The sequence below is a fragment of the Tachyglossus aculeatus genome, chromosome 6, assembly GCF_015852505.1.
Source record: "Tachyglossus aculeatus isolate mTacAcu1 chromosome 6, mTacAcu1.pri, whole genome shotgun sequence".
Classification (NCBI taxonomy): domain Eukaryota; kingdom Metazoa; phylum Chordata; class Mammalia; order Monotremata; family Tachyglossidae; genus Tachyglossus; species Tachyglossus aculeatus.
Genome location: NC_052071.1, coordinates 61,157,821 through 61,169,839, shown reverse-complemented (window position 1 = coordinate 61,169,839; position 12,019 = coordinate 61,157,821). Strand labels below are relative to the sequence as shown.

Genomic DNA, 12,019 nt, shown 5'->3' with positions numbered 1-12,019 from the left:
TAAGACTGTGAGCCCCACGTGGGACAACCTTGATTACCTTGCATTCCCCCCAGCGCTTAGAACAGTGCTTGGCACATAGTAAGCGATTAACAAATACCAACATTATAAAGTACAATTCGGCAACAGAGACGGTCCCTACCCAACAACGGGCTCCCAGTCTAGAAGGGGGAGACAGACAACAAAACAAAACAAATAGACAGGTGATGATGATGATGGCATTTGTTAAGCGCTTACTATGTGCAAAGCACTGTTTTAAGCGCTGGGGGAGGTTACAAGGTGATCAAGTTGTCCCACAGGGGCTCACAGTTTTAATCCCCATTTCACAGATGAGGTAACTGAGGCACAGAGAAGTGAAGTGACTTGCCCAAAGTCACATAGCTGACAGTTGGCAGAGCCGGGATTTGAACCCACGATCTCTGACTCCAAAGCCCGGGCTATTTCCACTGAGCCACGCTGCTTCTGTCAATATCATCAAAGCAGCTTGACTTAGTGGAAAGAGCACGGGCTTGGGAGTCAGAGGACATGGGTTCTAATCCCGACTCTGCCACTTGTCTGCTGTGTGACCTCGGGCAAGTCACTTAACTTCTCTGTGCCTCAGTTACCTCATCTGTAAAATGGGGATTCAAAGTGTGAGCCCCACGTGGGACAACTCGATTACCCTGTAACTACCCCAGCGCTTAGAACTGTGCTTACATAGTAAGTGCTTAACAAATACCACAATTATTATTATCAAAATAGATAAACAGAATTATAGCTATGTACACATCATTAATAAAATAAATAGAATAATAAATATATACAAATATACACAAGTGCTGTGGGGAGGGGGAGGGGGTAGGGCAAAGGGAGTGGGGGTGATGGGGAGGGAATGAGGAGCAGAGGAAAAGGCAGGCTCAGTCTAGGAAGGCCTCCTGGAGGAGGTGAGATCTCAGTAGGGCTTTGAAGGGAGGAAGAGAGCTAGTTTGGCAGATGTGAGGAGGGAGGGCATTCCAGGCCAGAGGTAGGACGAGGGCCAGGGGTCGACGGCGGGACAGGCGAGAATAAGAGGGGTCGTCCCCCCCCACCTCGTCTGGCCAGGGGCTGGCTCAGGAGGTCCGCGAGGCCCCTGCTCCCGAGACCAGTCTGAGGACCAAGGTGGCCGAGGACAGGACAGAGACCGCCCCACAGCACTTAGGTATATATCTCTTCCTCCCTTCAAAGCCCTACTGAGAGCTCACCTCCTCCAGGAGGCCTTCCTAAAATGAGTCCCCTTTTTCCTCTCCTTCCCCTCCCCACAGCACTTGTATATATTTGTACATATTCATTCATTCATTCAATCGTATTTATTGAGCACTTACTGTGTGCAGAGCACTGTACTAAGCGCTTGGGAAGTACAAGTTGGCAACATATAGAGACGGTCCCTACCCAACAGTGGGCTCACAGTCTAGAAGGGGGAGACAGAGAACAAAACATATTAACAAAATAAAATAAATAGAATATGTACAAATAAAATAGAGTAATATTTACTATTCTATTTTGTTAATGATTTTGACACCTGTCAAAAGACAATAGAATATTACTCTATTTTATTTGTACATATTCTATTTTATTTTGTTAATATGTTTTGTTGTCTGTCTCCCCCTTCTAGACTGTGAGCCCGTTGTTGGGTTGGGACCACCTCTAGATGTTGCCGACTTGTACTTCCCAAGCTCTTAGTACAGTGTTCTGCACACAATAAGCGCTCAATAGGATTGAATGAATGAATGTACCTATCTATAATTCTATTTATTTATATTGATGCCTGTTTACTTGTATAGATGTCTGTCTCCCCACCTCTAGACCGCGAGCCCGTTTTGGGCAGGGATTGTCTCTCTTTATTGCTGTATTGTACTTTCCAAGCACTCAGTACAGTGCCCTGCGCAAGTAAGGGCTCAATAAATGATTGAATGAAAGAATGAATTTGCTTATATCCACTCCAGCGCCTAGTACAGTGCCTGGCACATAGTAAGCACTCAACACATGCCATTATTATTGTATTATTAATTGTCCCACCCAGAGGTCTCTGGGGGAAGGGTTGGGCTCCCTCAGGAAGTAGCGGCACGTGAGGGAGGGGATGACGACAACTTTGGGGGCCAGTGTGACTCCCCAGGCCAAGACCCAGCCCCCCGGACACTCACCACTACGGGCCACCAGCTCAGGACTAGGTTGGCTCACGCCGGCCATCAGGACCACCCGTCCCAGCCCCACTGCCAGCCCATCGCCCACTATCCCGACTCCGGCCCATGTCACACCACCAGTCCCTCCGCCGGCCCTGGCTGAGCCTACTGGACTCTTCTCGCCTGACCCCCCGAGCACTAGGGAAGCAGTGTGGCCTGGTGACTAGAGCACGGGCCTGGGAATCAGAAGGACCCAGGTTCTAACAGCAGCTCTGCCACTTGTCTGCTGTGAGACCTTGGGCAAGTCACTTCACTGTGCCTCAACTACCTCCTTTGTAAAACAGGATTAAGACTGTGAGCCCCATGTGGGACAGGGACTGTGCTCAACCAGTTTGGCTTGTATCCACCCCAGCACTTGGTACAGTTTGGCACATAGTAAGCATTTAACAAAGACCATTATCATTAGGGACACCCTCCCGCCCTGCAAGCACCGACTTTGCCTGTTTCTCCATCCCCCAGAGGGGAAGGGGCTGCACTGAGGACCGGCTGTGGTCGGGATACTGCCCACGGCCTACCCCGCTCGGCGCTCCTGGTTTCAGCAGGAGCCAATGGTTAAAGATCCGCTGGACCCCGTCGTTTCATGGGCGAGTTGGTCAGTGGCCTGGAAACTGTCAGCAGAGGGTCGCTGGTCAGTGGCCTGGAAACCGTCAGCGGAGGGTCGCTGAAGCGATGACCCAAATGTTACGGCCCCCACGGGGCGGGCGCTGCTGGGAAGGTGTTGCCTCTTGCAGGCCATGCCCCCCTTAATGGTAATATTTCGTAATTGGTACTTGTTAAACCATAAATGCCAAGCACTGTTCGAAGCGCTGGGGTAGATACAAGTTAATCAGGCAGAACATAACCTCCATCCATTTATTTATTTTATTTGTACACATCTATTCTATTTATTTTATTTTGTTAGTATGTTTGGTTTTGTTCTCTGTCTCCCCCTTTTAGACTGTGAGCCCACTGTTGGGTAGGGACTGTCTCTAGGTGTTGCCGATTTGTACTTCCCAAGCGCCTAGTACAGTGCTCTGCACATAGTAAGCGCTCAATAAATACGATTGATGATGATGATGATCCCACATGGGGTTAATACTCTCAATCCCCATTTCACAGATGGGGCAGAGAAGTTAAGTGACTCGTCAAAGGTCACACACTAGACAGATGGCAGAGCCTGGATTAATCAATCAATCAATCGTATTTATTGAGCGCTTACTATGTGCAGAGCACTGTACTAAGCGCTTGGGAAGTACAAATTGGCATCACATAGAGACAGTCCCTACCCAACAGTGGGCTCACAGTCTAAAAGGGGGAGACAGAGAACTGAACCAAACATACCAACAAAATAAAATAAGTAGGATAGAAATGTACAAGTAAAATAAATAAATAAATAGAGTAATAAATATGTACAACCATATATACATATATACAGGTGCTGTGGGGAAGGGAAGGAGGTAAGACGGGGGGATGGAGAGGGGGATGAGGGGGAGAGGAAAGAAGGGGCTCAGTCTGGGAAGGCCTCCTGGAGGAGGTGAGCTCTCAGCAGGGCCTTGAAGGGAGGAAGAGAGCTAGCTTGGCGGATGGGCAGAGGGAGGGCATTCCAGGCCCGGGGGATGACGTGGGCCGGGGGTCGATGGCGGGACAGGCGAGAGCGAGGTACAGTGGATTAGAACGCAGGTTCTTGCCCAATGTTTTCTCAACATCATAGGCTCCTGCCAGCCTTGTTGGCCACACCTGACCTGCATCAAGCTAGTGGACCTGGGCAGAGCTGGCCAGCTGGGGCCCATCCTTTGGACAGAAAACGGGGCTGGAGGCCACCAGATCTGGGTTCACATCTCAGCTCTGAGCTCTGGGGCCAGGCCCTGCCCTTTATAGCTCCATAAAGGGGAGCCAAGATCCCTCCACTCTGAGCAGTCGCTCAGACTCACCCATCTGGGAGGATGCTCTGCCAGATCCCAGGAAACACCTCTCCGTGCTAATCAGCCAGACCACAGCTACCCCCACCTCCTCTTGGAAGCCTTCTCAGATTAATTCCCCATACCCCCAATACTTTAGCACCTTACACAAATATTTATTTGAACACAGGCCTGGGCTCTAATCCCTCCTCCACTTGCATGCTACGTGACCTAGAGCAAGTTACAACTTCTGTGCCTGTTTACTCATCTATAAAAGGGATTAAACATCAGTTTTCCCTCCCACTTTGACCACGGGGACCTCACCCTCAGTGACCAACACTGGCCTACTTGGAGTGGACCAGAGAAGCGGCCGAATCGCACTGCTACAGCAGACAGCTGCCCGGCATCTTAGCCTAATCACTGCTCACCGAATTCCAGCCCCTGCACCTACTCTACTGGCCCTCTGGGTGCCTGTGGCCACTGACACACACATATGCATGCTTGTGTCAGTCCGAGCTGGGGACAGATGACCCCAAAGATGTCAACAAACAGGCGGCCGATTGGCTTGGCCTGAGCACTTGACTTCTCCCTGCTGCAGGAGACCAAGGGGGACCTTGGTCCAGCCCCCCCAATGCCCCACTGTGTTCTGCTCCCACCTGAGGTGACAGCTGGGCACTGGGGCCAGCAGCCTCTAGCAGGAACGACGCTATTCCGTGTCATTGTGCCACGAGGCTGGGATCATCGGCCTGTGAGTGCTCTGACCAGCCCCTTCTCTGGCTGCTTGCTGCCAGCACTGCCCACAGACACCCATGACCTTGAGGAGGAAGAGGGAGCCCAACCCCGCCTCGGCCCAAGACTGCAGACACACACTTCTCGAATGAATATTTATTGAAGTCCCAATGGCGTCACAGAATACTCATGACCTGGGTCTCTCCTTCTTGCCTTTGTACAGAGCCAGAAGAGAGACGTTGGCGACCTTGACCACCTTGAAGCGGACTCCGGGAATATCTCCTACGGCGTGGCCTTTCCGGCCGAAACCGGCCACCAGAACTTCGTCGTTTTCCTAGAAACAAAGAAGGCTGATGCCTCAGCTCATTGCTGGCCGGGACCAGCAGGGGAGCCCGGCCACTCACCGCACCCCACCCTCTGGCCTGGTCCTCCTCCCCACATACTCCTCGACTGGCCCTCAGATGGTCGTTGAACCCCGTCCCTCCTCTAGCCCCACAGGACAAAATGGGTTGACCACCTCAATGAAGTTCAAGCAGCCATCGTTTGGAACGAAGGCCGTGATCTTCTTGCCATTCTTGATCAGCTGAACTCGGACGCACTTCCTGATGGCAGAATTGGGCTGTTTGGCCTCAACGCCCCTGCAACAGAACAGAACACTCTCATAGAGCCACTGCAACCAAGCCTCCCCTCAGTTTACTACTCCCTTCCTACCCTCAGCGTGTTCTGAGTTTTCACACTGACATTCATTTTGCTCCCTCTCCCATCTGGGCTCCGCTCCCCCTCTTTGGACGTGTTTCCCCCCGCCACCCGACTATAAATTATATATTATGAATTATTTGTTTTCATTTAACATCTGTTCCCCCACTAGACCATAAACTCATTTTGGGCAGGGAATGTGTCCACCAACTGCTGTATGGCACTCAAGAGCATTTAGTACAGGGCTCTGCATACAGTTAGTGCTCAAAAATACCAAGGATAATGATGACTACTTTTAGGGGTCTTCCCTTCTCATCTGCAAATTCTTTGTGGGCAGGGATCCAAAGCACTTAGTACAGTGCTCCACACACCAGAAACACTCATTATCAATTCATTGAGTGACATAAGCTCCCCGAGGGCAGAGATCGTGTTTGGCTCCAGCCTCCCTCTTCCAAGCGCACAGTACGAATCACCCTGGATACAGCTGCAACGGGACCTGAGTGGCCGAGGCCTGTACTGGACCCTGGGAGTCCCCAGACTCACACTTTCTCCAGGACGATGCCCTTGGCGTGGGAAGCGCCCCCGAAGGGGTTGGCCTTCAGGGCGGTACCCAGGTGAGCCTTCTTGTACTGCTTGTCGTGCCACTTCTGGTCTCGCCGGTGGCTGCGCAGCTTCCTGGCCGTACGGAGTCCCCGGCACTTCCCTGGAGGGCAGAGATCCCGTTTTCTTGTTTTGTTTCGATGCTATTTGTTAAGGGTTTACTACGTGTCAAGGCCTGTTAATCTGGTCAGGCACCGTCCCCGTCCCATAGGCCACACAGCAAACAAGTGGCAGAAGCAGCGTGGCTTCGTGTAAAGAGCCCGGCCTTGGGAGTCAGAGGTTGTGGGTTCTAATCCCTACGCTGCCACTTGTCAGCTGTGTGACTTTGGGCAAGTCACTTAACTTCTCTGGGCCTCAGTTCCCTCATCTGTAAAATGGGGATGAAGACTGTAAGCCCCACGTGGGTCAACCTGATTACCTTGTATCCACTCCAGCGCTCAAAACAGTGCTTGCCACATAGTAAGCGCTTAATACCAACATCATTAAAATGGGGATTAAGACTGTGAGACCCACGTGGGACAACCTAATTACCTTGTATCTACCCCAGTGTTTAGCACAGTACTTGGCGCATAGTAAGCGCTTAACAAATACCAACATCATCATTACAGAAGCAGCTTAACTCGGTGGAAGGAGCCCGGGCTTGGGAGTCGGAGGTCGTGGGCTCTAATCCCAACTCCGCCACTTGTCAGCTGTGACTTTGGGCAAGTCACCTCACTGAAGCTCAGTTCTCTCATCTATAAAATGGGGATGAAAGACTGTGATCCCCACGTGGGACAACCTCATGATCTTGTATCCCCTGCAGCGCTTAGAACAGTGCTTGGCACATAGTAAACGCTTAACAAATGCCATAATTATTATGACCGAGCTCTGGTTACAAAGCCACACTTTTTCTCCCTGGCCTCATGGTGGCCACGGCCCCGAAAACACCCTCATTCATTTATTCAATCGTATTTACTGAGCGCTTACTGTGTGCAGAGCACTGTAATACGCGCTTGGGAAGTACAAGTTGGCAACGTATAGAGACGGTCCCTACCCAACAGTGGGCTCACAGTCTAGAAGGGGGAGAAAGACAACAAAACATATTAACAAAATAAAATAAATAGAATATGTACAAATAAAATAGAGTAATAAATACGTACAAACATACATACAGGTGCTGTGGGGAGGGTAAGGAGGTAAGGCGGTGGGATGGGGAAAGGAAGGAGGGGGCTCAGTGTGGGAAGGCCTCCTGGAGGAGGTGAGCTCTCAATAGGGCTTTTAAGGAAGCCGTCCCTCCAGACCGGTTCACGACCCTTCTGGCCTGTGAGTCCGCTGTTGGGCAGGGACCGTATCTATGTGTTCATTCATTCAATCGTATCTATTCATTCATTCATTCAATCGTATTTATTGAGCGCTTACTGTGTGCAGAGCACTGTACTAAGCGCTTGGGAAGTACAAGTGGGCAACATAGGGTCCCTACCCAACATCGGGCTCACAGTCTAAAAGGGGGAGACAGACAACAAAACAATACATATTAACAAAATAAAATAAATAGAATAGTAAATATGTCCAAGTAAAATAGAGTAATAAATCTGTCCAAACATATTCATTCATTCATTCAATCGTATTTATTGAGTGCTTACTGTGTGCAGATCACTGTACTAAGCGCTTGGGAAACCCAAGTTGGCAACATATAGAGACGGTCCCTACCCAACAGCAGGCTCACAGTCTAGAAGGGGAGAGACAGAGAACAAAACAAAACATATTAACAAAATAAAATAGAATAAACATGCATGAATAAAATAGAGTAATAAATACATACAAACACATATACAAATATACAGGTGCTGCGTGATAAAATAGAGTTATAAATCTGCACAAACATACATACATGTGCTGTGGGGAGGGGAAGGAGGTAAGGCGGGGGGGATGGGGAGAGGAAGGACTTGTATGACTTCCTCTCCCCCTCGTCCCTCTCTCCATCCCCCCATCTTACCTCCTTCCCTTCCCCACAGCACCTGTATATATGTATATGTTTGTACATAATTATTACTCTATTTATTTTACTTGTACCTATCTATTCTATTTATTTTATTTTGTTAGTATGTTTGGTTCTGTTCTCTGTCTCCCCCTTTTAGACCATGAGCCCGCTGTTTGGTAGGGATCGTCTCTATATGTTGCCAACTTGTGCTCCCCAAGCGCTTAGTGCAGTGCTCTGCACATAGTAAGCGCTTAATAAATGCCCTCATAAAAAAAAAGTCCAACTTGGCAACATATAGAGACGGTCCCCCACCCAACAGCAGGCTCACAGTCTAGAAGGGGAGAGACGGACAACAAAACATATTAACAAAATAAAATAAATAGAATATGTACAAGTAAAATAGAGTAATAAATCTGTACAAACATACATACACGTGCTGTGGGGAGGGGAAGGAGGTAAGGTGGGGGGGGGGGAGATGGGGAGAGGAAGGATTTGTACGACTTCCTCTCCCCCTCTCCATCCCCCCCCACCTTACCTCCTTCCCTTCCCCACAGCACCTGTATATATGTTTGTACATATTTATTACTCTATTTACTTATTTATTTTACTTGTACCTATCTATTCTATTTATTTTATTAGTATGTTTGGTTTTGTTCTCCGTCTCCCCCTTTTAGTCTGTGAGCCCGCTGTTGGATAGGGACCATCTCTAAATGTTGCCAACTTGGACTCCCCAAGTGCTTAGTCCAGTGCTCTGCACACAGTAAGCGCTCAATAAATACGATTGACTGATCAGAACAGTGCTTTGCACATAGTAAGCGCTTAATAAATGCCCTCATAAAAAAAAAAAGTCCAACTTGGCAACATACAGAGACGGTCCCCCACCCAACAGCGGGCTCACAGTCTAGAAGGGGGGGAGACGGATAACAAAACAAAACATATCAACAAAATAAAATAAATAGAATATGTACAAATAAAATAAATAGAGTAATAAATCTGTACAAACATACATACGTGTGCTGTGGGGAGGGGAAGGAGGTAAGGTGGGGGGATGGGGAGAGGAAGGACTTGTACGACTTCCTCTCCCCCCTCCATTCCCCCCATCTTACCTCCTTCCCTTCCCCACAGCACCTGTATATATGTTTGTACATATTTATTACTCTATTTATTTATTTATTTTACTTGTACCTATCTATTCTATTTATTGGTTTGTTATTGGTTCTATGTTTGGTTTTGTTCTCTGTCTCCCCCTTTTAGACTGTGAGCCCACTGTTGGGTAGGGACTGTCTCTGTATGTTGCCAACTTGTACTTCCCAAGCGCTTAGTGCAGTGCTCTGCACACAGTAAGCTTTCAATACTATTGACTGATCAGAACAGTGCTTTGCACATAGTAAGCGCTTAATAAATGCCCTCATAAAAAAAAAAGTCCAACTTGGCAACATATAGAGATGGTCTCCCACCCAACAGCGGGCTCATAGTCTAGAAGGGGGAGACAGACAACAAAACAAAGCATCATCATCATCATCAATCGTATTTATTGAGCGCTTACTGTGTGCAGAGCACTGTACTAAGCGCTTGGGAAGTACACGTTGGCAACACAGTAAGCGCTCAATAAATACGACTGATTGATTAGAACAGTGCTTTGCACATAGTAAGCGCTTAATAAATGCCCTCATAAAAAAAAGTCCAACTTGGCAACATATAGAGACAGTCCCCTACCCAACAGCGGGCTCACAGTCTAGAAGGAGAGAGACGGACAACAAAACAAAACATATTAACAAAATAAAATAGAATATGTACAAATAAAATAGAGTAATAAATCTGTACAAACATACATACATGTGCTGTGGGAAGGGGAAGGAGGTAAGGCGGGGGGGATGGGGAGGGGAAGGATTTGTATGACTTCCTCTCCCCCTCTCCATCCCCCCCATTTTACCTCCTTCCCTTCCCCGCAGCCCCTGTATCTATGTATATATGTTTGTACATACTTATTACTCTATTTATTTATTTATTTTACTTGTACCTATCTATTCTATTTATTTTGTTAGTATGTTTTGTTCTCTGTCTCCCCCTTATAGACTGTGAGCCCGCTGTTGGGTAGGGACCGTCTCTAGATGTTGCCAACTTGTGCTCCCCAAGCGCTTAGTCCAGTGCTCTGCACACAGTAAGCGCTCAATAAATACGACTGACTGATCAGAACAGTGCTTTGCACATAGTAAGCGCTTAATAAATGCCCTCATAAAAAAAAAGTCCAACTTGGCAACATACAGAGACGTCCCCCCACCCAACAGCGGGCTCACAGTCCAGAAGGGGAGAGACGGACAACAAAACAAAGCATATCAACAAAATAAAATAAATAGAATATGTACAAATAAAATAAATAAATAGAGTAATAAATCTGTACAAACACACATACGTGTGCTGTGGGGAGGGGAAGGAGGTAAGGCGGGGGGGATGGGGAGAGGAAGGACTTGTACGACTTCCTCTCCATCCCCCCCCATCTCACCTCCTTCCCCTCCCCACAGCACCTGTATATATGTTTGTACAGATTTATTACTCTGTTTATCAATCAATCATATTTATTGAGCGCTTACCGTGTGCAGAGCACTGTACTAAGCGCTTGGGAAGTACAAATGGGCAACATAGAGAGACAGTCCCTACGCAACAGTGGGCTCACAGTCTAAAAGGGGGAGACAGAGGACAAAACCAAACATACTAACAAAATAAAATAGAATAGATAGGTACAGATTTTACTTGTACCTATCTATTCTATTTATTTTATTTTGTTAGTGCGTTTGGTTTTGTTCTCTGTCTCCCCCTTTTAGACTGCGAGCCCACTGTTGGGTAGGGACTGTCTCTAGATGTTGCCAACTTGTGCTCCCCAAGCGCTTAGTGCAGTGCTCTGCACACAGTAAGAGCTCAATAAATACGATTGCTTGATTGACTTGTAGTTCCCAAGCGCTTAGTGCAGTGTTGTGCACAGAGTAGGCGCTCAATAAATAGGACTGTATGAATGGAGCGGGCCTCGAGCCTCCCGCAGGGTCCTCCTCACCCATCCTGCCTGCACGCGGGCCTCGGCCGAAAGAACGCAGGCCGCTCCCACAATCCCCCGCGCCGCCCGGCGAGGACCCCTCCGCGGCCTGCCCCGCCGCGCGCCTGACCGCTTGAGGCCCCGAGCGCGGGGCTGCCCCGCCGCGCGCCTGCCTGGACGAGGGACGGTGGGCGGGGCCGGGGGGCGCGCCCCCTAGTGGGCTCCCGGAGTTCATCATCATCATCATCATCAATCGTATTTATTGAGCGCTTACCGTGTGCGGAGCACTGTACTAAGCGCTTGGGAAGTCCAAATTGGCAACATACAGAGGCAGTCCCTACCCAACAGGGGGCTCACAGTCTAAAAGGGGGAGACGGAGAACAAAACCAAACATACTAACAAAATAAAATAAATAGAATAGGTACAAGTAAAATAAATAAATAAATAGAGTAACAAATATGTACAAACATATATACATATATACAGGTGCTGTGGGGAAGGGAAGGAGGTAAGATGGGGGGGATGGAGAGGGGGACGGGGGGAGAGGAAGGAAGGGGCTCAGTATGGGAAGGCCTCCTGGAGGAGGTGAGCTCTCAGCAGGGCCTTGAAGGGAGGAAGAGAGCTGGCTTGGCGGATGGGCAGAGGGAGGGCATCATGATCCTCATCATCAATCGTATTTATTGAGCGCTTACTATGTGCAGAGCACCGTATTAAGCGCTTGAGCACTGTACTAAGCGCTTGAGCACTGTACTAAGCGCTTGTATTTATTTTATTTGTAATAAACTCTATTTTATTTGTACATATTCTATTTATTTTGTACTGTACTAATCAATCAATCGTATTTATTGAGCGCTTACCGCGTGCAGGGCACTGGACTGAGCGATCGGGAACTACAAGTTGGCAACGCATAGAGACGGTCCCTACCCAACAGTGG

General features: G+C 48.5%; 1 protein-coding gene across 1 annotated transcript; it reads right to left on the bottom strand.

The window, feature by feature from the left end:
- Nucleotides 1-4,942: 4,942 nt before the first annotated feature.
- LOC119929849 (40S ribosomal protein S23) lies at nt 4,943-11,189 on the bottom strand. Its single transcript, XM_038748185.1, has 4 exons — nt 11,107-11,189; nt 6,041-6,200; nt 5,319-5,439; nt 4,943-5,135 (listed from the first exon to the last, which is right to left on the bottom strand). Exons 1-4 carry the CDS (start codon nt 11,108-11,110, stop codon nt 4,989-4,991), a joined length of 432 nt encoding a protein of 143 aa, XP_038604113.1. The 5' UTR covers nt 11,111-11,189; the 3' UTR covers nt 4,943-4,988.
- Nucleotides 11,190-12,019: the final 830 nt, after the last annotated feature.